Source organism: Oreochromis niloticus, linkage group LG13 (genome assembly GCF_001858045.2).
Source record: "Oreochromis niloticus isolate F11D_XX linkage group LG13, O_niloticus_UMD_NMBU, whole genome shotgun sequence".
Lineage (NCBI taxonomy): Eukaryota > Metazoa > Chordata > Actinopteri > Cichliformes > Cichlidae > Oreochromis > Oreochromis niloticus.
In genome coordinates, this window is record NC_031978.2 from 19,530,959 (window position 1) to 19,556,068 (window position 25,110).

The window sequence follows — 25,110 nt, forward strand, 5'->3', positions numbered from 1 at the left end:
GGCTCCGGGCGCTGTTAGGGTACGGATTTATTTCTATAACTTGAGTAAAAGAACAAGTTGAAGCATTTTCATTTGTATTCTTGTCCGTCTATGATGGTGAAAGAGTTTTTGTGATTTTTCTAATAACAGCAAATTAAAACAAGTTTAATTCATTAAAAACTGTTGTGTTTTATCCAGAAGAAAAACAGCAGCTTCGAGTGTTTGTGTCAAATGTGTTTATTGGTAAAGCAGATTACAGAAGTTCTTTCCATGTTGTTGTGTTAGTGCAGCGTTTATGTTCACGTATGCCTCCAGATGTAACTGATCATAATCACGTTGCCTAATGAGGAATGTAACAGATCTTTTGTAGTGTTTCTTAAAGTGGCAACTTGAGGTTTAGGACTTCCACAACATTTTTCAAGTATTTTTCATCTGGCGCTGGCTTCCTCTTGCTGCCCGGCTGCAGAAACCTGCTGATGGCGGGGATTTGTGTCATCCTGCCCTGAAAGGACTGGAAAGAATAGCAGAAAGATGAGCGTTTCACAGCACTGGGCGTTGACTATCTCATTGAACTTGTTGTTGATTTATTTTTTGTTGAAACACGTTTACCTTGATATTGGGGAAGTCTTTCAGAATGTCTGGAAATTTCTCCTCCAGCATCAGGGTGCATTCAACAAGCAGCACATCAGCAAGGCTTAGTTTACCTCCCACCAGGTACACGGGTCCAGTCAGAGCCTATTTTATGACACCTATTTTAGCAATGATCAGCAGAAACTCAGGTTTTTAAACAAAACAGAATCAGTTATTCTACCTTTTCATACACAGGAAGGTAGCGCTCCTTTGCTTTGCTTTGAATGTTGTCCAGTTTGGGTTTGGGATCTGGGGTGAAGGGAAGTATCATGATCATTTCCATGAGGTCTGTCAATCCCTCAGAGTACATGTTGATCCTGAAGGAAAGCATAATAACCTATTTAAATACAGCTATGATGTAAGACAAACTCTTTATTACACTCTTCTTTTCTTTTTTTAAGGACCATACATTACTCGTTCTTTGGGATCCTTTGCATGCAGATTGTATTTCTCTGCGATGTAATTCAGGATTGCTTTTGTCTGAATGAGCTTCATGCCATCCATTTCCACCAAAGGGACCTGTTGAAACATGAGCGCCCCATCTTTGGAGCAAGCACAACAGCAGCAGGTAAAGCAGGTTTGCACTCCCAGTGGAAAAGACCAACACAATTTGTTTTAACGTGCATCTTTGACTGTAGATGAGAAAATATTAAGAGACGCTTGCATACAAGCTGCTGTCTCAATCTAGGTTACATAACGTGGCTCTAAGACCATGGGGTGGAGGGGGTTCAAGCATGACTTGGAGGCAAACCACAAAAACTCCACCCACAGTCATGAGTTCAATTTTAAACGACTTAACAGATTTAACCCCTCCGTGATTCCTTGTTTGAACCTTTAGTTTAATGTTTACCCAGAATAATCCTATCTCTTGCATCCCCTGCATGCACCCATCTCACCATTCAGGAGTTTTTCATACTGCTCCCGAGTTGTCAGAAGCACTTCATCAAACTGCAAAGAAAACATTTCAGATCAGATTTGCATAAAAGCCTGCAGGTCTTCAAAAACTAACACCTCCTTCACTTACCTCGACTTCAGCAACAGTTAAAAGCCAGCGGATTGACTCCATCTTCCCTCTCCCATTAAAATAGTACAGCACAGGTTTTTCAGACATGGCTTTTGTTGCTGTTTTCTTTTTGTTTTTTAGGGCCTAAAATCTGTGAAGCAAAGTGAAATCACAGTACATTCACAAGCAGCTGCATAAATGTGGAAGCTGTTCCCATGAGTGTGCAGTTCTCATACCTGTGCGCGCTCAACTTCTGCGCAGAAATGCAAAAATGTTGAAGTAAAAGTTAATCTTACGTAACATTCACAGCGCTCAGGGTTGTTGCAGGGCTGGAGTAGGCGGGGAAAACGCGTGAAGGCGCTGATTGGGCAGCTTCAGCCAATGCAAGCATGCTTATTTGCATTTTGCCGCTAACCATCATGGGTAAAACTGATACAGCTTTCTGTTTTAGCGACTGTTTAAAAGAATTTTACCGATGCAGCTTCTATTTATAAGATGAACCAGACGAACTGTACGGATCGTGATCAGGATTTTGAGTCTTTAAACCCTCATTGTGAACAGGTTTGTTCTGGAGGGCTATAAAATATGCTAGGTGAATGAGCTTTTCTGGATGTGAGGGCGATCTGGCTGCGACATCTGTCACCCCATTGATCGCTAGGGTTGATTCGGCTGATCTGGCTGGCTAGGCGGGTGTCCCCTTCCTCCCTCACCGGTCCATGTGTGTCCCTCCCGACGCCCAGCGCTCGGTGGCAGCGGACGATGTCCCCCCCGGCGGACGACCATCCATCGGTATACCAGTAGCTGCGCTCCCCTGCTAGAACCTCCAAACAAGCTCAAGGCCCATTTGTAGGAGAAACGTAGGGAAGTCAAGCTCCAAGCTTCAGACACATCCAAATGCGGCGCTGCACGTGGCAGTCTGCCTTCCTTTTTTGTTTTTGTTGTAAGAAAAAAACTTTTTTTTCTTAAAAGTTTAATATATATATATTTTCCACTTATTTAAAAGGTTATTTGTTTTGTTACTGTTTTTTTAATCACTGTTGTATATGTAAAATATACAGTATGAGGGCCTCACTATGCACCTGTGGCACTTTTACTTTATCTATCTATTCAATTTTCATAAAAGCATTTAATCCAACAAACAAATAACTAAGTGTATTTGTGTATGTGCACTCATCCATGCTTGGGTTGGTCTTTATGTGATATTGTATGTTTGTGTGTTTATTGTAAATGAATTTAAATGTGTGGAACTTCATAAAACAGAGCTGGATGTCACATTTCTGTCATTTGCCTTTTGGACTACCATCCCGGCACCTTCCACCTCCCAACACAGGCACACATCATCATTCACATGAACTCAAACGTAATTCTCACTATCATCTAGTTCACTTTCCTCACTGAGGGAATGACCCCCAACTGTCCAATCACATTTTTTCCTCCCATAAAAAGTTCTTGTGCCTATTTCCTGCAATTTGGTACAAGTTCAGTTGGTTTGCCTGCTTATGTATCACTCTCAAATCATTTCCCCAGAGGTTCTCCCTGTGACCCAAGTCCCTGCAGTTATCCCCATAAAAACCTTTCAACAAACCTAAAACAGAGTCACCAGGATCAGAGTTCAGAAGCACTGCTTTAGCATTGCTGCCCTAATAAAGGCACTCTAACTGCATTACATTGCTCTGAGGCAACAAACAAAAAAGTGTTGTGTTAGAAGAGTAATTCAATCAAAATCTGTCTTTAAACAACCGACGACACTTCTTCAGATATTCATATAAGTGCACATAATTTTTTGATACAGTTATTCTAATTTAAACATGCATAAAAAGGATATTAGTCCACATCTAGTGTGGATTTGGTCCCTAAAAGGATCACTCCACCCCAGGGTCAAAGGTCAAACTCTTTTTTACTCTCTATTTTACTGAAAAGTGATGTGACTTGTTTTGTTAAATAAAAATTAATTAATAAATAGCATGTTAGGGGAAAGTGTAATAAATAAAATTTAAGTTTGTTGCCTGAGGGGGCGGAGCTCTGTTGCTCTTAAAAACAAGTAATAAAATTTTAAACTGGATCCTGAGATAGACTGGAAACCAGGTGACACTTGATGGCTGTTGCATTGCCATGGGAAGGACTGCAGGGGTTGCAGTGGAGCAGTACAGAAGAAGTCAGGAGAGGTACAACAGTGAGTGTCTAGAACAGGGGTGGGCAATCTCAGTCCACGAGGGCCGGTGTCCCTGCAGGTTTTAGATGTGTCCTCGAACCAACACAGCTGATTTAAATGGCTAAATTAGCTCCTCAACATGTCCTGAAGTTTTGATTCACCAAGCATCCGAATGAGCCCAAACACATTGCCAATGCAATAAAAGGATACCTGGATAGAAAAACACAGAGTGTAACACTATCAGTCATGGATCGGCCTCCCCAGAGCCTGGACCTCATTATTAAAGCGGTGTGGGATCATCTCGAAAGAGAACAGGAAAAAAAGGAGCCAGCATCCGAAGAAGAGGTTTGAAATGTCCAGTAAGAAACCTGAAAAACTTTTTCTGAAGACTACTTACAAGACTGCTTGAAACAACAAGAAAGCTGGCCTGAGTGAGTTCAGGCTGTTGGAGAATAAAGGTGGTCATACTAAATATTGACTTGCTAGCTTGTTAGAATTGCACAAACTTTGGCTTAATTACTGTATTTCCATGCATGCAGGCATCTATCCAAACATGTTCAAGTTTGGATAAATGCGTTGCACACTTCACAAAGTTGTTCATTTCCCCAGAACAAAAAAACTATTGCTATAAGATTAGTTTAATATCAACATTTATTTAGTTCACATTGTTAGAAAAGCTCACATCCGTTCTCATTCTCATGCTGTCTATCCTCTTACTGCAGCATTTATCGACACATAGGCCTGCAGATATAACTGATCCCAAACATGCTGCATGATAAGGAACATAGCAGGAATGTAACAGATTTTACTGAGATGGTAATTTGGATCTGGAAGACTTCCATGACAGCCTTTGCATAGTTTTCATCCGGCGGTGGCTTCCTCTTACTGCCTGGCTGCAGAAACCTGTTGATGGCAGAGATTTGGATCATCCTGCCCTGGAAAGACTGGGAGGAAACACATAAGACTGACTAAGTTTTTCACAGTACTGAGTTTTAATAAGAACAATAATATGAGTCATTCAATATAAAATTCATCAAATCTCAAAAGAAGCTTCCACCTGACTCCCTGAGAACCAGCTGATTCTCTGCTTTTGTGTTTGTGTCATTCTGTCATATTAACCACACATTAAAATTTGGGTTACATCCACCAAGGTCTTCAAGGTGTACTTAATAATATACTGGTGGAAAGCCTTATAATTTAGAAATATTAATTATTACAAATGTGGCATTTACCGTCAACATATAGAAAATACCACATAAAGAGTTAAGATATCATGTCACAGTTGACCTCTGACCTCCCTTTTAACATCAACAGAGTGATCTGCAAGGTCAAAGTGATAATGATGCTATATAGAGTTAATTAAAACATGTCTCTTACTTCCATTGTTTGTATTCACAGCATATAGAGCAGAGGTGGGGAACTCCAGGTCTCAAGGGCCGGTGTCCTGCAGGTTTTAGATCTCACCCTGGGTCAAAACACCTGAATCAAATGATTAGTTCGTACCCAGGCCTCTGCAGAACTTCAAGAGATGTTGAGGAGGTAATGTAATGTAATGTAAGGTAATGTCCAGCTCCGGGATGCATTCAACCAGCAGCATCTGCAAGGCTTAGTTTACCTCCAACCAGGTAAACGGTCCTGTCAGAGCCTGAGAAGTTTGTCCAAAAAATGAATAATGCCCATTTTAGCAACAATCATGTTTTTCTAAATAAAAACAGTCAGTTATTCTACCTTTTCATACACAGGAAGGTAGCGCTCCTTTGCTCTGCTTTGAATGTTGTCCAGTTTAGGTTTGGGGTCTGCACAGAACGGCAGTGACAGACTACATGTTGATGCATAAAAACGTATTTAAATACAGCCATGATATAATATCAGAAATTCTCTCTTTATTATTCCATGATTATTGAAATGGAGCATACACGACTCGATCTTTGAGGTTCTTTCCGTGCAGGTTGTGCTTCTCGGTGAGATGGCTTTTATCTGAACGAGCTTCATGCCATCGATTTCCAGCATAGGTGCATGTTGAAACATGAGCGCTCCATCTGCAGAGTAAACACAGTGGGCAACAGCCATAAAAGAATCCAATCACACTCAATGTTTTAGCTTAAAATAGATTTGAGAGTGTTGCATTTTTATTTAATTTTTTAAAAATATATTTTTAAAAAATGTGTTTTTTTTGTCTTTAAACTAAAAGTTTCTTCATTCTTAGGCTTTGTTCTCTGTTTGCTTAGTTTTTGTTAACTACAATAATCTTGGTTTAAAGTGCCTGTTTGTAACCAACTCACCACTCAGTAGTTTTTCAAAATCTGTACGGGTGTTTAAAAGCATCTCATCAAACTCATCCCTCCCTATAAAGACTTCAGACTAACGGTCCCTTCACTTACCTGAACTTCTGCAACCGTCAAAAGCCAGCGGATCGACTCCATGCTCCCTCTCCCATTGAAGCTGTGCAGCACGACCTTTCCATGACATGATCCTTGTATTTTAAATCTGAAACTCTGTGAAACTTTAAATAAAGTGAAAACATGCGAGCATTTAGAAATGACTGGGAGAGTACAAGGGAGAAGTACAAAGGGAAGTTCAGCTGTTCTATAACACCTGTTGCAGTCTAAAGATTGGAGTGCTAAAGGATGAAGAAAAGGAAAAACGTTTAATTCAGATTTTTCTCCAGTGCACAGAAATATCATTTTATAGTCAGTGCCCTCTAGGAAAAATAATTCAAATCACAACATAACACTAGTACAGATACAGCATATCTGTAAATTCTATATTTGCATTACAGCTGAAAATGTAAAAAAAGGCTTACAGTGCAGAATATCCTTCTTAATGAATTTTTGATTATAGGTCACAACTCAATGTGAATCATTACCTAAAAAAACTGCTGTTTCATCCCACGTTGCATTTTAGGTAGGATAAGGTTCAAAGATGAAAAACAAACAAAAAAACAAACAAAAACCGACATGTGTGATAAGGTTTAATTGATTTTAGTTAAAACAGATGCAAATTTTTCTTTCTTAAAAAAAAAATAAATTAAAATTTCTTTTTTTTAATTAAAAAAAAAAAATCAGGTATGTTCATTTATTTTTTGAACTTTTAAACTAAAAGTTTGTCCACTTCTAGATTTTGTTTTCAGAGCTCGGATTTATTTAAAAATAAAGATCTTGTCTTTAATCTGCTCACAATTCACCAGTTTTTCATACAGTGTCCAAAATCACCTCATTAAACTGCCAACATACCACATGTGGGCAGCATTGTTTGACTTTGTTGTGCATGTTCTTCAGTGTTGGTAAATTAACACCAGGTTGGTCCGACTTCACCTCTAATTCAACCCTCCTGCTTTAAACCAGCTGCTTGCTCAGTGATGAGAAAATTACACTTCCCTTTTTTACTTCTCATTCTCGTGATGCGTTCATGGTGCAGATGTCAATGACGCAGTACTCCTATAGCTAGCACTACAGAAGGGTTTCAATTCAATTCAATTCATTTCAATTTTATTTATTTAGCGCCAAATCACAACAAAAGTCGCCTCAAGGCGCTTTATATTATACAGTAGATAGCACAATAATAAATACAGAGAAAAACCCAACAATCATATGACCACCTATGAGCAAGCACTTTGGTGACAGTGGGAAGGAAAAACTCCCTTTTAACAGGAAGAAACCTCCAGCAGAACCAGGCTCAGGGAGGGGCGGGGCCATCTGCTGCGACCGGTTGGGGTGAGAGAAGGAAAACAGGATAAAGACATGCTGTGGAAGAGAGACAGAGATTAATAACAGATATGATTCGATGCAGAGAGGTCTATTAACACATACTGAGTGAGAAAGGTGACTGGAAAGGAAAAACTCAATGCATCATGGGAATCCCCGGCAGCCTACGTCTATTGCAGCATAACTAAGGGAGGATTCAGGGTCACCTGGTCCAGCCCTAACTATATGCTTTAGCAAAAAGGAAAGTTTTAAGCCTAATCTTGAAAGTAGAGATAGTGTCTGTCTCCCGAATCCAAACTGGAAGCTGGTTCCACAGAAGAGGGGCCTGAAAACTGAAGGCTCTCCCTCCCATTCTACTTTTAAATACTCTAGGAACAACAAGTAGGCCTGCAGTGCGAGAGCGAAGTGCTCTAATAGGGTGATATGGTACTACAAGGTCATTAAGATAAGATGGGGCCTGATTATTTAAGACCTTGTATGTGAGGAGCAGGATTTGAAGGGAAGCCAAAACAGGAGAAATGTGCTCTCTCTTTCTAGTCCCTGTCAGTACCCTTGCTGCAGCATTTTGGATCAGCTGAAGGCTTTTCAGCGAGTTTTTAGGACATCCTGATAATAGTGAATTACAGTAGTCCAGCTTGGAAGTAATGAATGCATGCACTAGTTTTTCAGCGTCACTCTGAGACAGGATATTTCTAATTTTAGAGATGTTGCGCAAATGGAAGAAAGCAGTCTTACATATTTGTTTAATATGTGCGCTGAAGGACATGTCTTGGTCAAAAATGACTCCAAGGTTCCTCACAGCATTACTGGAGGCCAAGGTAATGCCATCCAGAGTAAGAATCTGCTTAGATACCATATTTCTAAGATTTTCAGGGCCGAGTACAATAACCTCAGTTTTATCTGAATTAAGAAGCAGCACTGAGGTCTAGCAGGACAAGCACAGAGATGAGTCCACTGTCAGAGGCCATAAGAAGATCATTTGTAACCTTCACTAAAGCTGTTTCTGTGCTGTGATGAGCTCTGAAACCTGACTGAAACTCTTCAGATAAGCCATTCCTCTGCAGATGATCTGTTAGCTGTTTGACAACTACTCTTTCAAGGATTTTTGATATGAAAGGAAGGTTGGAGATTGGCCTATAATTAGCTAAGACTGCTGGGTCTAGAGGTGACTTTTTAAGTAAAGGTTTAACTACAGCCACCTTGAAGGCCTGTGGTACATAGCCGATTATTAGAGATAGGTTGATCATATTTAAGATCGAAGAATTAATTAATGGCAGGACTTCTTTGAGCAGTTTTGTAGGAATGGGGTCTAAAAGACACGTTGATGGTTTGGAGGAATTAATTATTGAAGTTAACTCAGAAAGATCAATTGGAGAAAAAGAGTCTAACTTAACATCAATGGTACTAAAAGTAGCTGTAGATAATATTACATCTGTGGGATGATTATTGGTAATTTTTTCTCTAATGATAAAAATTTTATTTGTGAAGAAGTTCATGAAGTCATTACTAGTTAATGTTAAAGGGATGGTTGGCTCAGTAGAGCTTTTTGTCAGCCTGGCTACAGTGCTGAAGAGAAACCTGGGGTTGTTCTTATTTTCCTCAATCAGTGACGAATAGTAAGATGTTCTGGCTTTGCGGAGGGCTTTCTTATAAAGCAGCAAACTATTTCTCCAGGCTAAATGATGATCCTCTAAATTTGTGACACGCCATTTCCTCTCCAGCTTACGAGTTATCTGCTTTAGGCTACGTGTTTGAGAATTATACCACGGAGTCAGGTACTTCTGATTTGAGACCTTAGTTTCAGACTAGTGATGGCCGCTCACTTCCACTTACATCTCTTTGAGCCTCATATTTAAAAGTACAGTAAGATTGCATTGGAACACACTGAATCAACTTGAAATGTTTCTGGCCATGAAAGTGCTGGACAGTCAATTGTCATCTCAATTTTCAGCCTCAGAACAAGGGAACTGTGTATAAAAAGGGCTGTAATTTCTAAACAGTTAATGCTATATTTTTGTAAAACTCCAAAAATTAGATTAAAGAATTGAAAACATTTCTTAGTATTTTCTTTGACACTGAATTTAAAAACAAAATCAGAAAAAAAACAATAGCTTCAAATATTTTTGTAAGATCAAGATTTATTTATTTCACATTGTTAGAAAAGGTCACAGATCAAGATTCGTATGCTTTCCATTGTGTTAGTGCAGCATTTATCTCCACATAGGCCTGCAGATATAACTGACCCCAGTCATGCAGCATAATGAGGAATGTAGCAGGAATGTAATGGATTTTACTGAGGTTATATTTTGATCTGGAAGACCTCTACGACAGCCTTTGCATAGTTTTCACCCGGGGGTGGCTTCCTCTTACTGCCTGGCTGCAGAAACCTGTTGATGGCAGGGATTTGGATCATCCTGCCCTGGAAAGACTGGGAGGAAACACAGAAAGCTGACTGAGCATTTCACAATACTTGGTTTTAATAATAACAGTCATTTCAAGTATAAAATAAAGAAAAACAAAAAAACAAAATCTAAAATCTAAACCCCTGTGCACTAAAACTGCCTGTAACTTTAAGGTAAATACAAACTTTCATGGTGTCATTAAAAAACCAAGTGTTATTATAGAAGAAGGTGTTTCTGTTAATGTTACCTTAACGGCAGAGAATTCTTTGAGAATCCCAGCGAATTTCTCCTCCAGCATCAGGGTGCATTCAACCAGCAGCACATCTGCAAGGCTTAGTTTGCCTCCCACCAGGTACACGGGTCCAGTCAGAGCCTGAGAAGTTTGTCCAAAAACACATACTTTAGTTGTCAGAAACCATTATAATCATCAATAATCACTCATTTTATTCTGTTCTTCTACCTTTTCATACACAGGAAGGTAGCGTTCCTTTGCTTTTTTCTCAATCTCTTCCAGTTTTGCTGTGGGGTCTGGATTGAAGGGCAGCACCATAATCATTTCCATGAGGTCCATCAGTCCCTCGGAGTACATGTTGATCCTACAACAAAAAGAAAGAAAGCATTATTTCTTCAACTACAAGGCAGACTCTCTTTATTACCCCTAATAAATAAATAAAAGACCATACATGACTCTATCTTTGAGGTCCTTTCCGTGCATGTTGAATTTCTCGGCGAGGTAATTTAAGATGGCTTTTGTCTGAACGAGCCTCATGCCATCGATTTCCACCAATGGCACCTGCTGAAACATGAGTTTTCCATCTGCAGGGTAAACGCAGCAGCAGGTAAAGTAGGCTGGCACTCCCAGGCATAATAATTAATCTTAGGCTACATCTTTGTCTGTAGGTCACGACACACATGAAACCTTTTGCCCACAAAAACTGCTGATTCACTGTATGTGGGTTCAAATTAAAAGATAAAATTGTTGAGGATGGCCATAAAGAGGGTGCACCCACGCTCACGATTTTGGCTTAAAGCAGAGCTGTTCTTTTTATTCCTTTTTAATTAATCTCTGTTTAATTTACTTTTTCTTATTTTATTTTGTGTGTGTGCACGTGTGGGGAGGTGGTCATTGAAATTAAACTCACCATTCACGAGTTTTAGATACTCTTCGCGTGTGTCCAAGAGCTTCTCATCAAACTGTGAACATAAAAATTTTAGATCAGTTATAAAGCCTGAGCTTTGAGCCCATTTTCATTATTCAGCTGTAATGTTTACCATGAAATAACAAATGTTACAACTGATCAAGTCTGCAGGTCTTCAAAATAGCATCACTTTCACTTACCTCGACTTCTGCGACTGTTAAAAGCCAGCGAATAGACTCCATCTTCCCTCTCCCATTGAAATAGTGCAGCACAACTCTTTCACCCATGATTGTTAGTTTTTTTTTTTCCAGGACTGATAAATCCGTGAACCTGCAAACAACAATGCAATCACAGTGAAATATGAGCTGCTGAATGAAGATGGAAGTGATACTACTGGATGTGAAGCTGGGATACCTGCGAACCTTCCGGCACTCGTGGAGAAGTGACTGAAGCGAAGGGAGAAGTGCAAATAAAAGTTCAGCTGTTATATAACGCCTATTGAAGTCCAAGGGTTGGACAACTTGAGGATGAAGGCGGGGAAACATGTGAAGTCTGTGATTGGTCAGTGCCCACCAACACAAGCTGTGAATGTGCTTTGGTAGCAAAAAAATAAAAAATTCCCAAGATGTTAAGATTAGTTCCCCCCTGTTAGCGGTCCATAAAATATTGCGTGAACTCTTAGTCAGCTTTCTTTCTTTCCAGTTTCTTTAAGTAGTCTTCAGGATTAGTTCTCCAGGCTTCTTTTTCCTCATTCAAGCCTCTTCTTTGGATGTTGGCTACCTTTTGTTTGGTTCTCTGTCAAGATGATCCCATCACTGCTGTTGAGCTCTGGGTTCTGGGGCAGCCATGACTCATAGTGCTCCACTGTGTGTTTTTCTATCCAGGTTTGCATTTACTGCATTGGCAGTGTGTTTGAGATCGTTCTCCTGCTGAAAAATGAATCAGATACTAAGCAGATGGTATTGCATGGAGGATCAAAATCTCACAGTCTTTTTCTGCATTCATAATTCCATCAGTTTTGACAACATCACCAAACCATGAGACCACAGTGTTTTACAAGTGGCTGTTGTACCTCTCTCCTGACCTCTTAATCCTTCTGCAGCCCCTACAATCCTTGTGGTGGTGATGCAATAGCCTTCAGGTGTTTCCTGGGTTTAACTGTGCATTGACTACACCTCGTGAGTTGTAGATTGGTTGTTGCAGTGCATGCTGATGATGATTTCCAGTCCAGCTCTTCTGTAATTTGGGATACTTCAGCTTTTTCTCCCTGCTTGCTTTCCTGAGAAATGACTTCTTGCCACCCTTCCATTGCGACCATTTCTGATGAAGCTTCAGTGATTGAAAATTGCCTTTTTACTGAGTTGTCTATTATATGTAGACAAAAATCTGGCTTATCCCTTCAGCTATGTGCCTTTTTTTTGATGCTTTAATGATTCATAGGTCAGTGTTAAAGGGGCTTGAGAAAAAGAACATTCCTATGAAAAATCAGCCAATATCCAAAGCAAAACTTGGAAACACCTCAAGAAAGCCTGGAGAACTATTTCCCAAGACCACAATAAAATAATGACAAAGTCCGTCTGCTTGTAAGCAAAATATAAAGAAACGAAGGATGTTGCAAGACGTTTGCACAACACTGTATTATTTGGAAACTGACACAGTTTTTGTTATTAAGCCATTTGCCAAAATATATTCAAGTTCGAGCTGAATAATGACATTGGGCTTAAAGTGCAGAATGTCTGCTTTAATATGAGGCTATTCACATGTTGGCTGGAGCAAAGGTTTAGGACATGCAGTTCTTCAATATCTCATTTCCCTCAGTTTAAAGCAAGAAAACAGAATTTGACATGCACAGCTGTGAGCTGTTACTGTCATACATTGAATAGGCTGACGATGTGAAACAACAAGCGGTCAGAGGAGCTTTCTGTGCAAGCGAAACAGGTCATCCTTAGGCTGGAAAAATAAAGCAAATCCATCCAAGAAGGTAGGAGTATAAACTAGTTACACCAACTGATGGAATATTTTAGTTAAAGCCCTTGAAAGCTTCAAGCAGAATCCAATTTTGAGTTAAAATAATGAAAACTGTGTCACTTTCCAAATATTTCCCAACCTATCTGCTTTAGTATTAATAGCAGGATTAATCCCTGACAGAGTAATCCAGCAGCCAAGCTGTGCTCATCCTGCAGCAGCTGTGGGCCTGACATGGAAACTGGGCTGACAGGTAATAGTTACATTTAAAAGAAATAATAATAAAACCTTTTAATCGACTACAATTGCTTCATAAAAGAATAAACTGTGCTAATACCAGTACCCAGTCAAAAAATTTAATTGTACTTGATAACCTGCATTTCAATAATTACACTCAGTTTGGCCAAGAGGGGGTTAAATGTGTTACTGAACAGAAACGGATCTATACAATGTAACAACCCCTTGAATTGCATTAAAATTCAGTGACGTAAAAAAAAGATAACACATAAATGGCAGCTACCTGATTGGAAATGCAATCACTTTAAAACAAAAGAATAATCATGTAAAAAGAAAAACATAACTACTGTACAGATGCAAAGTAACTCGTCAGCCAAAAAAAGTCACAGTGAATAGTTACAGTATGCATATAATGTGTACATGTTGTAAATAACAGATATGATACAAAACTGTGGATGCAACCTCTGCAGGACAGACGTTCAGCTCCAGAAATGCAAAATAAAACACTGATGAGCAAATCTGGGCTCACATTTTGGCAGGTTGCATTTTACCTGTTTACTTAAATATTTTACATATCACAACATCCACGGTATGCACGACAAAACTGAATTTATTGCTGTGTAAGATTTATGTACACATTTTGATTATAAAACGACTACGCCTACTCTTTGGAGAGAAACAGTTCTTAGGGCACAGATCGGAGCTCCGGGGCGAGGCCACTAGCGGTGTCCGTATTTGGCAGACCAGTCTGTTCGCCCGTGAATAGTCTGCAGCGGCGGGCGAGGCAGCAGACCCGGGGTGCTTTTGTTGGTCGGTGGCATGTTGGCAGACGCGTTCATCTGGCTCCGGCCAGACCGCCATGTTGCATAATCTGAAACGGCAACAAAGAAACTCGAAAAACGGGTTTTGAAGGCAGTGGTTTTTTTCCTGTTTTAAATTCCTTTTTTAAGAACTGGGTACTAAAGAAAGCTCAGATCTGTGCTCACTTGATGTTGTTGTCTCCACTGAATGACCCTGATGCCCTCTGTGACCGGCAGAGCCGCTGTCTTTTTTGTAAAAAGATGGCATGTATCCACCTGGGATTGTATTTGTGCCTGATAGTTAAAAGCAAAAGCCCATTACTTTGAACCTCTTTAACAACAACAACAAAAAAAAGTGTAAAGATTACAGTGAAGTTACCGTGAGCGCCTCTACTTGGCAGAGTCCCTCCGAATGGAATACTACTGCTGCCCCAAAGATGGCTACCAGTGAAGTCTTTGCTGGCATTTATGGCCACGTTCTTCTTTGTACTAATGCCTGAAATGGACAGAAAGGCAATAATAAATATTAGACTCTTAAATGGGCAACATTTAAGAATAACAGAGCTGGGTAAACCTATTAACTGAGACCCAACACTATAGATTATTTTTTAAATTAAGCCCATCCCCTACTTCTGCTGAGCTATGTATTAAAATACACTGTTTATTACCAGGTAAATATCTCGACTGCCTCAAGTAATGCTGCTTAGCAGAGGCAGTTCTTGATGGCTCTTGATAGGATGCAGTCTTGTTCAGGTTTAAAGGTGCATCTTCATTTCCAGTGGGTCGGCTAAAATCCAGAATATTTCCATATCTGTGAGACAGAAAAGTGGAGGGATCTGAATAACCAGCATGCACATCCCTGAACGACATTACAGCTCTGTGCAGCAGGCTTATTTGGGTGTATTTTGTTTGTGTGTGATTAAGGTGCAAATGTCACAGACAGATCAGAGCCTCACCTGCTCAGCGTGCCCTCTCCCTGCCTCGACTTCTGTGTAGAGAAGTTACTTTTCCCAAGAATACTTATAGACGTCAGATCGGTTTCTTCGTAATCGTCCCAGTCGTCACCCTTGAGGTGCCCTGTGCCGTGGCCCCACCGCCGCCGCCCTCCTCCTCCTTTAGGTTTCAACTGATAGCTCAGCAGGTTTGCATTTTCTGGCTCCTGCCTCGTTTGCTACACCAAGATTGGCCAAGAATATTAAGACAATGCAACAACTTGTCTCTTTAGCCTTTCAGTGATTAATTTATTCTGTGCTCTACATTTGCGCTACTCAGATGTGGATTACACAGATTTTTCAAAGCATTTAGGAGCCTCACCTTGCTCTGTAGAGTCTTGTCAACGATGTAAGGAAGATGACTCTGTGGCGTTCCCTCAGTCTGCTCCTGCTTCAGGATGTGCTTTGGCTGCTGCTGCTCTCGCACCAGCTCTGTGTGCCGTTGGTACGCTGCAGCCTGGGCGGCTGCTGATGCAGGGGAGTGCTGGACCTGCTGAAGAGGCCTGGAGGGCGAGCAGTGTTGGTTGGGAGGAGGAGGCTGGGAGGGGGCACAGGCTTAAGCAGCAGAGGCTGCTGCTGCAGCATCTGTTGAGACTGTAAAGGAGTCTGCATTGGCACACGGCTCGGCTGAGGCCTGCCCTGCTCCAAGATCTGCTGAGGCGTCCCCAAAGCTTGGCCAACATGGAAGTACGAATACCTGAGAGCCTGTGGACAAAAAAAAAAATGTATTTGTTCTCTTCGCTAAGCTGCACAGAGTCATGGAAATACCAGGAGATCAAATCAGACACTACCTGGGCAGAAGCTGGTCTCTTCTTGGGATCCCACTGCAGCAGGTCGGTCATCAGATGGATGGCTTCGGGACTTGCATTTGGGATCAGTGTCTTCAGATTACTGGGAACACACTGAGGCCAACGGAAATTCATAGCACTTGCCAGCTGATATCCCTCGGGCCAATCATTCTAGAAGGAGGAGTCAGTCCACAGTTCACGTCTTGAGACATGAAAAACTCAGAAAGCTTCACATTCTCGCTGCGATGCCAACAGTAGACATGATCGCGCCCACTCAAGCCTGTCCTTATGATTCCACCATATGCACCGTAGCATGTTTCTAAAGGATCCCACAAGCAGTTCTCAACACTAATAAGCACTGACTAGTTTGACAGAAGTCGACTCAAACTGCACACAGCAAATAAGGAGGACTCGAAGGGTCTTTTTAAAAGACCCTTTTTTAAAGATGGCTCCTCACACTGTAGAGTTTCAGTGAGGTGGCTTAAAACTATGATTTCTGATGTGGACACCAACTCTTATTAAGGAACACCTTGTTTCTCCCAAACTCAAAATGTTTTTGGCTCTGTGTGTGAATAACTACCTTCTTTGGTGTACCCAAGACTTGGCAAATCTTGAATATGGTGTCTACTTCACTGGATCCTGGGAAAAGAGGCCTGAGGGTATACAGCTCTGCCATAATGCAGCCAACTGCCCACTGGTCTATAGGTGAACTGTAGGATGTGGATCTGAGGAGCACCTCTGGAGCTCGGTACCTGGTCCAAAAAGAAGAGTAAGAGGACTTAAGCATCTTCCAAGTACATGAGAACTATGTTTGCTCGAAAAAACCAAACAAACAAACAAACAAAAAACCAACTCACCATCTAGTTGAAACATAATCCGTGTAAGGCGGTCGAGATCTGATCTCTCGGGCAAGCCCAAAGTCAGCTATTTTCACCAGCTCTGGGCCCATGCACAGAAGATTCTCTGGCTTCATGTCCCTGTGGAAAAAACCTAACCAGAGACGCGTGCATGAGCATCTCGCCAGATTGAAATGTCAGGGATGCAACATTTAATGAACACCCTGGAGTAAAAACAAAACAAAACAAAAAAAAGACGTACCATGTTTATGAATGAAGGCGAGCCCCTGAAGTATCTGAAACATGATATTTCTTACAGTAGATTCAGGAAATAACCGGGTCCTGCACAAAGAAACCATTCAAAGCTGGATGAGTACAGAAACAGCAAACCTTACTCAAATACACTTTCAAATCTGGAAATACCAAAATGACTGCAAGCACCTGTCTTTCATGAGCTGGTACAAATTCTCCTTCATGTACTCAAATATAAAGTACAGGTGATCATTTTCCCGAATTACCTCCTTAAGCTTGATCACGTTAGCATGGTTCAGTTTCTTTAAGGACTGCAAGAATAAACAAACAGGTAGCGTTAACACAATGTGGACTCCATAAAGCCAAAGCAGAGGGAGAAATAAATGAATCTAAACATGCTGGGCAACACACAGAGGTCACTGCAGCACATTCAGAAGCACACCCTACAACTACCAAAGAACCCTTGTAGGTATAGGTAGGGTGTAGTTTGGAGGGCGAAATGCTGCAAAGGTGGGATTTATGCTTACAATTTAAAAAAGGAGGAAAACAAATATGGAATAAATAGAAAGCAGAATGGAGAAATATACACTTTCCCATGCACTGGGATGGTATAGGTTTAACCATGCTATATTTTAGTAAGGGGGAGAAAAGCCATAATGGGTCTGAGATTTCATGATAGCATGCTGTAATTATAAATCTACTCAGCAGGACACAAAGGAGCAGCGTTTTCTACTCGTGTTTACTGTATCAAGGTTAGGCTCTATAAAAGGGGTGTGTGTAGGCCGGGGTGGGGAACAGAGCTCAAAACCAACAGCACACAAGAATCACCTTCTGCTCTTAGAGCTGGTGTGTGACTGTTGCACTGTGAGGAAATTTAAACAGTAAAATACTGAAACGGTGTGAAAAACAAACAGAAAGGCATTCATTGATTTCACAAATGTCCTAGCATGTACATCATCACTACATTACCCATAAAGCAACAGCATATTTACACAATAACATTAAGGTTATTGTGAGCTTTCTAAAAAAAATAATGAAAAATAATCAACCCAAACTGAAACGTTGGCCACATGTGATAATGCTTTTCCTTATTTTGTGTCATATATGTGCTGGATGTTGCAATTTGATAATAATGAGATTTAAAAGTAATCCTTATATGTTTGATTTTAGATTTTTTTTTTTTTTTTTTTACTCTTGGCTGTACATGACGTCAGAATGAGTGCATTTCCAAATATGGTTATCTCAGACACACAGCAACCCAAACACAACTGCTGTTCAAAGGTTTTTCATGTGGAGCAGCCAATCAGAAGGAGAGTGTCCATAAAAGGGAAGGACAGTAGAGGAATTCTCGTGGGAGACTGCACTAAAGCCCAGCATGTGGTAAATATGGTTAATTTTTAACTGTAAATCCTGAAGCGTTAGTCACGTGTAATAACATCATACTTTATGGTCATGTTTCCTGTTGCAATCAGTGTTTATTGATGTACCTGCCTGTAGTGCAGAATGTCTTTCTTGACATCATGAATTCAAAACTATTGTCACTGGGAATTTCATGAGTGGTATACACCCAACTGATACTTTATTAGGTACACCTTATCAACTGCTAATTAACACAAACAACCACCCTGCCCCTTGATTCTCAGTAGGATATGGCAGCAACTAATTCAGTGCATTCGGACATTTGTTGAGACGATCTGCTAATGTTCAAACTGAGCATCAAGGCCACAGTAAGACAAATAACCACTTGTTACAATCGAGGAACGCAGAAGAGAATCTGTGAACGCACAAACAGATGCGCCAGAGCAGCAGAAGACCACACCGGGTGCCACTCCTGTCAGGTAAGAGCAGGAAACTGAGGCTACAACCTTGAACAACAGCAGCTTGGAAAAATGTTGCCTTGTCTGATGACTCTTGAATTCTGCTGCAACATTCAGATGGTAAGATTTGAATTTGGTGTAAACAACATGAAAGCATGGATCCATCCTGCTTTGTACCAAAGGTTCGGGCTGGTGCTGTTGGTGTTGGTGTAATGGTGTAGGCTAATCTATACCACAAAGAACTTGAAGTAGTTCTGGGGTTTCAACCTGGTACTGGGAAGGTGTAACTAATGAAGCCAGTAAGTGTATGCAAGTAATATTTACACAGTGAAGTAACTTCAAGTGTCCAATTCAGAAATATACAGTGATGTGACAGTTTTAAGTTTTGCTAAGGATAAAGACAAATCTTGCTAGCTATGAAAGGACCAATTGATGTTTTCTCTGAGTTGTGTCATATATGTGCTGTTGCCATGAGGGATGTTGTTATTCATACCAAAACTTGATAATAATGAGATTTAAAGTAATCCTTATGTGTTTGATTTTAGATTTTTTTTTTTTTTTTTTACTCTTGGCTGTACATGACGTCAGAATGAGTGCATTTCCAAATATGGTTATCTCAGACACACAGCAACCCAAACACAATTGCTATTCAAAGGTTTTCCATGTGGAGCAGCCAATCAGAAGGAGAGTGTCCATAAAAGGGAAGGACAGTAGATGCATTATCGTGGGAGACTGCACTAAAGCCCAGCATGTGGTAAATATGGTTAATTTTTAACTGTAAATCCTGAAGTGCTAGTCACGTGTAATAACATCATACTTTATGGTCATGTTTCCTGTTGCAATCAGTGTTTATTGATGTACCTGCCTGTAGTGCAGAATGCCTTTCTTGATATCATGAATTCAAAAATATGATCATGTTGAATTTCATGAGTGGTATACACCCAACTGATACTTTATTAGGTACACCTTATCAACTGCTAATTAACACAAATACCTCCCCTTGATTCTCAGTAGGATATGGTAGCAATTTATTCAATGCATTCAGACATGTAGACACAGTTGAGACGATCTGCTAATGTTCAAACTGAGCATCAAAGTTACAGTAGGACAAATAACCATTTGTTACAACCAAGGAACGCAGAAGAGACTCTCTGAATGCACAAACAGATGCGCTACAGCAGCAGAAGACCACACTGGGTGCCCTCCTGTCAGGTAAGAGCAGGAGACTGAGGCAACAGTTCTCATTGGCTCACCAACCTTGAACAATGGCAGCTTGGAAAAATGTTGCCTTGTCTGATGACTCTTGAATTCTGCTGCAACATTCAGATGGTAAGGTTTGAATTTGGTGTAAACAACATGAAAGCATGGATCCATCTTGCTTTGTACCAAAGGTTCAGGCTGCTGCTGTTGGTGTAATGGCGTGGGCTAATCTATACTACGAAGAATTGAAGTAGTTCTGAAGTTTCAACCTGGTACTGGGAAGGTGTAACTAGTGAAGCCAGTGAGTGCATGTAAGTAATATTTAGACAGTGAAATAACTTCAAGTGTCCAGTTCAGAAATATACAGTGAGGTGACAGTTTTAAGTTTTGTTAAGGATAAAGGCAAATGTTTCTAGTTGTGAAAGGGACAATATATATTTTCTCTGAGTACGTTAAATTCTTCAGGACTATTTTGGATGGGACAAGCATGACAGGGGTCAAATGACTTGTCCTAATGCACATCGACCCAGGATCAGCTGACCACTTTGGTTTGGCTGACTATTTCTGTGTAATGCAGCATAAATCAGTTTCTGCTGAGAGTCTTCAGTGTGCAAAGCTACCTCTTTCCCTCATCTGCCAAGGAGGACTAGTAGAATAAAAACAAAAAGCTACAGGACAAGCTCATTTACATGTTTTAAAATCATAAACATGACATCTTGTGTCAAATATAAATATCATTCTGTGTATTTTATTCAGAAAATAAGGTACTATGTTAAAGCACAACAATGCTGATCAATTCAAGCCTGGATACAACTGAAGAGCCTGCAAGATATCCTTTAAGGATTAGGTGTTAAAAGTAAGTTTAGTGGGTTGCTTAAATCATTTTACCCCACCAAGAATGAAGAATTGTGTTAACAGGGAACAGCCACGTACAGCTGAACAATAAATACCAGTACATACAATTACTGCCCAAATCAAAGATGCAGCTGCACCAGATCACTTAGATTCAATGTTAAACTTGGGTTGATTTATTTTCCATCACTCACTTTAAAATATTAAACTTTTTAAAAATGTAAGCTCACCTTCACTTCACGGAGGTTCATGCATTCTTCCCAGGAGTAGAACTTCCTTTTCATTCTGAAATAACATAACAGAAAAAAAATAAATAAAAACAGCCTGTGTCTTGGCTTACAGTTAGCTTTTCAAGTCAAGACCAAATGAAATCATACAATAGCTAGACCCGAGAAGGAAAAACATCTATCACAGATTACAGAAAAACACAATTTTGTGATACTCACTTCTTAATGGCAACTAGTTCCCCCGACTCCAGACTGCGGCCGAGGATGACTGAGCCGTAGGTGCCATCCCCGAGCTGTCTGATGGTAGTGTATCTATTCATTATGCTTGTCCTTCCATAGCATTGTCAGGGGGCAGATAATAACGGGGTGGAAAACAGAGATGTGTTCGCCTCCTACTTCTGAATGCAACCAGATTTTCCTGTGACAACAGCAGAAGACTACAGGCAGAGGTGGAGGACTCATTGTGTCATGGACTTGTGTCCTTTGAGCTGAGAAAGACAAATAAATAAAGAGACCAAGCGAGAGATCACTCAGCAAAGGATCCACAAACTAACCACTGAGTGGGACATTATTTCTTTAAGCCTTTAAATCTTATCAGTCAGTGACGGAAGACAATATTAAATCTGCAATGCGATTTCTGTGTATATGTTTCCACAATATATCCAGGTACAGATATACTGACCAAAAAGTCACCAGAAATAATTAAGAGCCTTCATTGGTTAGTTACTGCAGTAGAGTCTGAACTCTGGAGCAATGCTAAAAGGTCGTGTGATCTGATGAATGCTCCAGAGTGATGGATGTGATGCATCGAGGTAAGAAGAGAGGCAGGTGAAGTGATGCACCCATCATGCATAGTGCATACCGTCGAGTTGCTTCAGTTTTTCAGGTGACCAAAAAAAATGAGGTCCGCTGACTACTTGAATATATGGATAAAAAAAAACAAACAAACATGAATTATTTTTTTTTTCCCCTTTCCTGATAGCGCACCATTTTCTGAGATGATAATAGTAGGATTTAGAGTAGTTCAGGGAGGAACCCCGGTGAGAATTTTGGGCATGTGCTGGAGAAGACATTACACAGTGGTCCGCCTCTCTCATCATAAATGCAACATCATGGTGAAAAAGTAATGCAACTCTGCATGGAAATAATTACGACACAGCGGAAGCTTGAAGAAACATAAACACACCAGCTCACTCATATCATATCTTTTATTGAATGCATGCAATTCATAGTCACCCTTCCATCCCTTATTTAATAGAATAGAGGATTTGGAATAAAAAAAAAAAAAAATCATAAAAAAAAAATCATAACCCTCGAGGTCAATGTGTTATACCACATAAAATTTAAGTCCATCTCCATCAACATGTGACTGAAAGACTTGCATGCTTTGCGTAGTGAGTTTCAGTTTCTTCCTTCTAGACGAAGGCTTTGAGTACCAAAGTGCAGCATAACAAGGTTTTAAAAATAGCTTTCCTCCAGCAGCCATCACTCCAATAAACAAATCATAGTTTTGCTATCCTAGATGATGCTGTGCAGATTCTCAGTATCAGCATCAGAGAACATTAGAGGGACAGCTCAAGTTGAGATGGAGACAAAGTTAGAGTGGCAAGGCTGAGATGGGTTGCACATGGGCAGAGGAGGGAGTGGATATATTAAATAAAGGATGCTGAATATGTAGCTGCCAGGAAGGAGGAAAACAGGAAGACCATAGAAGGGGTCATGGATGTAGTGAAGCAGGACATGCAGAGGGTTAGTGCTGGGGTGGTAGAGATAGGATAAGGAGGAGGCAGATGATCTGTCATGGCGACCCCTAAAGGGCGCAGCTGAAAGAAGATGATTAATTTCTTTATTATGTTTTATTTATGCCTTCTTACAGTGCTGTGAAAAAGTAATTGCGCCCTTTGTGATTTTTTTGTCATTCATGTTTCTGAACATCAAACAAATTTTAATGTTAGCCAAAGATCCTGTGTGAAAAAGTAATTGTTGAATTGTGAATTTTACTGTAATTAACCACATTTTTGGGAAAGCTGAGTTCAGTTTCACTGAACACACATATACACACTAGCTATCATGGCACGATCTAAAGAAACAGCTGAGAAATAAAAGGCACTGACATCTATCAAGTCTGGAAAGGGTTACAAAGCCATTTTTAAGGTTTTGGGACTCCAGTGAACCATGGTGAGATAAATGGATCCACAAATGGGGAAAACTTGGAGCAGTCTACGAAAATTACTCCAAATGTGCATTGACGATTTATTGAGGAGGTCACAAAAGAACCCAGAACAACATCTAAAGAACTGCAGGCCTCACTTGCCTCAGTTAATAATAAAGAGAGTGGATAAAATGGCATCCATGGGAGATTTCCAAGGAGAAAACCCCTGTTGATTAAAAAAGAACAAAAGGTTCGTCTCGCATTTGTGAAAAGTAAAAAATCTTGATGATCCCAGAGACTTTGGGCAAAATATTTTTTGGACTGAAGTAAAACTAACACAAAAAAAAATCATAAAAATAACGTCATACCAACAGTCAAACATAATGGTCATAGTGTGATGGTCAGGGGCTGCTTTGCTGCTTCAGGACCTGGAAGACTTGCTGTAATTGATGGGACCATGAATTTCTGATATCTATCAGAAAATCCTGAAGGAGACAGTCCGTCTGTTTTGGAGTGGCCCAGTCATGGTCTGGTGTGAAATCAGATTAAGATCATGCATTTCAAGCATCTCAAATAGGCTGTTCATGCTGGAAAACTCTCCAATGTGGCCGAACTAATGGAAGAGGGGCCAAAATTCCTAGACAGTGATGTGACAGACTCATTGCCACTTATCACAAACATTTGACTGCAGTTCTTGCAGACAAGGGTGGCACAACCAGTTATTAGGGTTAGGGGGCAATCACTTTTTCCACACAGAGTCATATGGGTTTGGATAGCTGTGCTGTTTTACCCTAAATAAATGAAATATTTAAAAACTGCATTTGCATTTACTCGGGTTATGTTTGTCTAACATTAAGCTTTATTCATGAGCTAAAACGTTTAAAATGATAATAAATAGAATAAAAATTAAGAAGGAGGCACTATTTTTTTTCCCTTTTTAACAGCACAGTACCAGGAAAGTGTGATTATATAGGCCAATTTATCACTAATCATTCCAAAAGAGGGATTCACGTTATGTTTACCTACTGGCAAGAGCTAGCAAACCAGCTACTGTTTACTGTTTTTATTCACACTCGCGTTGTTCAGACTGGATTTAATACTACAACAACCCCCTGTGAGTTTGTGGTTACATTTTAACCAGCCCTCTGTCAGCTAGCGTGGTAGAAATAAACATTGACCGCGTTGTGATGCTGCTGGTGGCCCAGCTGCTGACAAGCCATCAGAGAAACAGTGGACTGAATGGGCTCCTTACTTACTCAAAATAAAACGACGAGCAGCACAAAGCACTTACCCTCCTCGCGTCAAACCGCCAACAGCTCATAGCCAGTCATTCGTAGTCGATGGTAAACAAATGGCTTACTCCATTAGCCTGCTAACTGTTACCGTTACACTGCGAATAGCCGCAACCAGTGTGCCCAACACACACCGTAAATAAATCTCCAGCTAGGCCCCTTCCTCCCTTCCTTCCTCCCTTCCTTCCCTCCTTCCTTCCTCACAGAGATTATCAAGATCTCGCGTTGCTGTGAAAAGACCCTGCGGTTTAATTTCAACAAATCACAGCAGTCAAAGATGCTGGAGTGTAAACACCAGCTTTCATGATCTACATCGCCTTTAACGAGTGCGGACTATTTAAAGAAGGGCTTTTACTGCGTTTAGTCCACACATTGCTAGAGAAGCTAAAAAGGAAGCGGTGCAGTCATTTAAAGTTATTGACATTTTATGACATAATCGTGAAGGGCGAATGGCGAGGTGGAAAGACCAGCCAGTAACATAAAAATACGCAAAGAGTGGAAAAGATGTTTAGGTGCAGAGCAAAAGCGGAAGTGAGCAACATTTAATGCTCTTGTTTCGCACTCTTCTTTGATTAAAGAAAAAAAGAGCCCTTAATATGAATGTGAGGTCATCATCGTTTTCCCTACTCCCTAAATTGTTAGTACACGTTGTTTTTTACATAAAGTGCCTTTCGGAGACTGCTGTTGCCAT

General features: G+C 40.4%; 4 protein-coding genes across 7 annotated transcripts; all 4 read right to left on the bottom strand.

Annotated features, from left to right (window-relative positions):
* Positions 1–198: 198 nt before the first annotated feature.
* gsta (glutathione S-transferase) lies at positions 199–2,073 on the bottom strand. Of its 3 annotated transcripts, none has more exons than XM_005473790.4 (7): positions 1,849–1,966; positions 1,634–1,763; positions 1,506–1,557; positions 1,019–1,151; positions 791–926; positions 589–714; positions 199–490 (listed from the first exon to the last, which is right to left on the bottom strand). In XM_005473790.4, exons 2-7 carry the CDS (start codon positions 1,718–1,720, stop codon positions 356–358), a joined length of 669 nt encoding a protein of 222 aa, XP_005473847.1. In that variant the 5' UTR covers positions 1,721–1,763; positions 1,849–1,966; the 3' UTR covers positions 199–355.
* A 3,073-nt stretch (positions 2,074–5,146) lies between these two features.
* On the bottom strand, positions 5,147–6,482 carry LOC100695543 (glutathione S-transferase A2). Of its 2 annotated transcripts, none has more exons than XM_025897301.1 (4): positions 6,146–6,482; positions 5,681–5,803; positions 5,493–5,560; positions 5,147–5,409 (listed from the first exon to the last, which is right to left on the bottom strand). In XM_025897301.1, exons 1-4 carry the CDS (start codon positions 6,231–6,233, stop codon positions 5,371–5,373), a joined length of 318 nt encoding a protein of 105 aa, XP_025753086.1. In that variant the 5' UTR covers positions 6,234–6,482; the 3' UTR covers positions 5,147–5,370. The 2 variants fall into 2 exon arrangements, with proteins under 2 accessions (XP_025753086.1, XP_025753087.1); XM_025897302.1 differs by having other exon boundaries at positions 5,493–5,583.
* A 3,285-nt stretch (positions 6,483–9,767) lies between these two features.
* On the bottom strand, positions 9,768–11,296 carry LOC100707162 (glutathione S-transferase A2). Its single transcript, XM_025897749.1, has 6 exons — positions 11,210–11,296; positions 11,013–11,064; positions 10,554–10,686; positions 10,331–10,466; positions 10,118–10,243; positions 9,768–9,896 (listed from the first exon to the last, which is right to left on the bottom strand). Exons 1-6 carry the CDS (start codon positions 11,294–11,296, stop codon positions 9,768–9,770), a joined length of 663 nt encoding a protein of 220 aa, XP_025753534.1.
* On the bottom strand, positions 10,174–24,626 carry cilk1 (ciliogenesis associated kinase 1). Its single transcript, XM_003441121.5, is given in 20 exon segments — positions 10,174–10,243; positions 10,331–10,466; positions 10,554–10,686; positions 11,013–11,064; positions 11,210–11,339; positions 11,424–14,082; positions 14,198–14,305; positions 14,391–14,507; positions 14,680–14,822; positions 14,968–15,182; positions 15,326–15,462; positions 15,465–15,708; positions 15,795–15,962; positions 16,372–16,543; positions 16,649–16,781; positions 16,890–16,969; positions 17,069–17,190; positions 20,979–21,033; positions 21,195–21,463; positions 24,419–24,626. Coding segments are annotated over 14 exon segments (1,947 nt in total). The 5' UTR covers positions 21,296–21,463; positions 24,419–24,626; the 3' UTR covers positions 10,174–10,243; positions 10,331–10,466; positions 10,554–10,686; positions 11,013–11,064; positions 11,210–11,339; positions 11,424–13,930.
* Positions 24,627–25,110: the final 484 nt, after the last annotated feature.

What these genes read in the sequence shown, in the direction of transcription:
- LOC100707162 (XM_025897749.1), bottom strand. Translation starts at nt 11,296, where the DNA reads ATGGGTGAAAGAGTTGTGCTGCACTATTTCAATGGGAGAGGGAAGATG. An exon ending in GACCTCAAAGATAGAGTCAT is followed by an intron (nt 10,467 to 10,553) that starts GTATGGTCTTTT and finishes TTTTTGTTGTAG; the next exon opens with GATCAACATGTACTCCGAGG. An exon ending in ACCTTCCTGTGTATGAAAAG is followed by an intron (nt 10,244 to 10,330) that starts GTAGAAGAACAG and finishes CAAACTTCTCAG; the next exon opens with GCTCTGACTGGACCCGTGTA.
- gsta (XM_005473790.4), bottom strand. Translation starts at nt 1,720, where the DNA reads ATGTCTGAAAAACCTGTGCTGTACTATTTTAATGGGAGAGGGAAGATG. An exon ending in GATCCCAAAGAACGAGTAAT is followed by an intron (nt 927 to 1,018) that starts GTATGGTCCTTA and finishes GCTTTCCTTCAG; the next exon opens with GATCAACATGTACTCTGAGG. An exon ending in ACCTTCCTGTGTATGAAAAG is followed by an intron (nt 715 to 790) that starts GTAGAATAACTG and finishes GTCATAAAATAG; the next exon opens with GCTCTGACTGGACCCGTGTA.
- LOC100695543 (XM_025897301.1), bottom strand. Translation starts at nt 6,233, where the DNA reads ATGTCATGGAAAGGTCGTGCTGCACAGCTTCAATGGGAGAGGGAGCAT. An exon ending in TGACGGTTGCAGAAGTTCAG is followed by an intron (nt 5,804 to 6,145) that starts GTAAGTGAAGGG and finishes TTTACTCTGCAG; the next exon opens with ATGGAGCGCTCATGTTTCAA. An exon ending in AACCTCAAAGATCGAGTCGT is followed by an intron (nt 5,561 to 5,680) that starts GTATGCTCCATT and finishes CGTTCTGTGCAG; the next exon opens with ACCCCAAACCTAAACTGGAC.